The 2,500-nt window shown below is 32.2% G+C and overlaps 1 protein-coding gene across 1 annotated transcript in view; it reads left to right on the top strand.

Moving 5' to 3' along the window:
- Nucleotides 1-2,500, top strand: part of LOC125034166 — a 9,304-nt gene that overhangs the window by 1,467 nt on the left and 5,337 nt on the right. Inside the window, exon 2 of the mRNA XM_047625846.1 lies at nucleotides 1,561-1,818. Coding sequence (XP_047481802.1) covers nucleotides 1,561-1,818 — 258 coding nt within the window. The remainder of the gene's footprint in view (nucleotides 1-1,560; nucleotides 1,819-2,500) is intronic.

Below are 2,500 nucleotides of genomic sequence, written 5' to 3' on the forward strand. Positions count from 1 at the left end.
ATATTATTTAAGAACATCCAGAGATCATTTAGTAACATCCAGATATCATTTCAATATTCAGTTTTATGTACATATTTAATGCCATTTAAATATTCAGTATCATCTAAGAACATCCAAATATCAATCAAATATTAAATTCCATTTCAAAATTCAATATCATTTAAGAATATCCAAATATCATTTAGACATTCAACTTCATTTGAATATTCAATTTGATTCAAATATCAATATCATTTAATTCATGGGCTTCTTCTTGTATAATTTAAAAGCCTTTAAAGGTATTATCGCAGACAAATTAACATTATTCTCATTATCATTATAATTATTGTTATTGTTATTATTATCATTATCATTATTATTACTATTATTACTATTATTATTATAATTTGTATCATTATTACTAATATTATTATCATCATCATCATCATCATCATCATCATCATCATCATCATCATCATCATCACTGCTGTTATTATTATTATTATTATTATTATTATTATTATTGTAATTATAGTTATAATCATTATTGTAATTATTACCATTTTTATTATTATTAGGGTTGTGTTGTTAGTTTTATTATTATTTTCATTATCATTATCATTATTCTTATTCTTGTTATGATTACCATTATTATTATTGTTACTATTATTAATATTATGTTATCGATATTATTATAATTATCATTTTTCGCTGACATTACTATTATCATTGTTATCATTATCATCTTTATTATTATTGTCATTATTAATGTCATTATTATTGATTTTATTAATATTGTTATTATAATTTTCATTATTCTCATTATTATACTATTGTTATCATTGCTATTATTGTTATCATTGTTATCTTTATTATCATTATTATTACAATCATTATTGTTATTATTATTACTATTACTGTTATTATTATTATTATTATTATTACTATTATTATTACTATTATCATTATTATTATAATTATTATTATAATTGTTACTATCATTGTTATTATTGCTATTGTTATTATCTTCACCCTCATCATCATTATCATCATTACCATCAACATCATCATTATCATCATAATTATTATTATCATAATCATTGTTATAATCATCATCATCATTATCATCATATGTATCATTGTCATAATTATTGTTATTACGATCATAATTGTGATCATCATTTATTACTATTATTACTCTACATCTGTTATCACCATCATCATTATCATTATAGTCATTATCACTGTTATCATAATTATCTTCATGATCATCATTATCATCATCGTTTTCATTATTAGTATTAACATCATTAGCACTATCATTATCTTTCTTCTTCTTATTATTTTGATTTTTTGCAACCATTTGCCTCCTATTAACTTTATGAAAAGGAACTATCTCTCTTTTTTATTATTCGGTATTGTTTATATCATCTTTATAATTTATTCGTACATATTATCATCTTCAACATTTATTTGTCCATATTATCTTCTTTATCATTCGTTATTACCTGTTATCATTTTTATCATTCGTTATGACCTATTCCCCTTCGATAGCACATATTTTTCTCGTTCCTCTCCCAGATCACATATAACCCTCTGGAGTGCCAAGTATGTCAGAGGCCCTTTGGGCAAAGCGACAAAGCACCCGTGGCACTCTCCTGCGGACATAGCTCATGCCGGGAGTGCCTTCGATCCTTGGCCCGTAAAGGGGGCTCCCTCCAGTGTCCCGTCTGCAGCGCCACCCACAGCGGGCAGCCCCTAGGAGAGCTCAGGGACAACTTCGATCTCCTGAACGCCGGCACCAAGAGTGAGGCTGCCGTTAGGCCCACGCTGCGGAAAGTATGTAGTTGTATGTCTGTCTGTATGTATGTATGCATGTATGTCTTACGGTGCAGCCGTTGATTGGACACATGGTCCCGCCAACTGTACCCCATGATCCGGCGCAAGGATCTGTTACAAAAGGCATCAAGACGAGATTCCAAAGAACAAGGCAGCGTCCTAGTTTCACTACCATATAGAAAAAATGGCAGTATCAGGGCCTTGAAAACATGTAGTTTGGTCCTTCTACACAGGTACCGGCATCTCCAAATACTCTTGTCGAGAGATTTCATGACCCCTACTGCCAGGCCAATCCGTCTACTGACTTCCTGGTCTGACAGCCCAGAGCCGTGAACTGAACTACCGAGGTATATAAAACTCTCTGTGACTTCGATGTTTTCACCGCAAACACGTACCGACTGCACAGGTTCTCCTAGTAGGCCCCCAAAAACCTGGATCTTGGTCCAGGAGACCTCTAGCCCCAGGGGCTTCGCTTCATTGCTAAATGCATCAAGAGCCGCCACTAAGGTTTCCAGAGATTCAGATAGAATGGTAACATCATATACAAGGTCAAGGTCTGTAACCTTGATATTCCCCAGAGTTGCTCCACAGTGACTTTGGACAGTAGCTCTACCCAGTATCCAATCCATGCAAGTGTTGAAAAGTGTTGGTGCAAGAACACAGCCTTGCCTCACACCTGAAC

Source organism: Penaeus chinensis, chromosome 17, assembly GCF_019202785.1.
Source record: "Penaeus chinensis breed Huanghai No. 1 chromosome 17, ASM1920278v2, whole genome shotgun sequence".
NCBI classification, from domain to species: domain Eukaryota; kingdom Metazoa; phylum Arthropoda; class Malacostraca; order Decapoda; family Penaeidae; genus Penaeus; species Penaeus chinensis.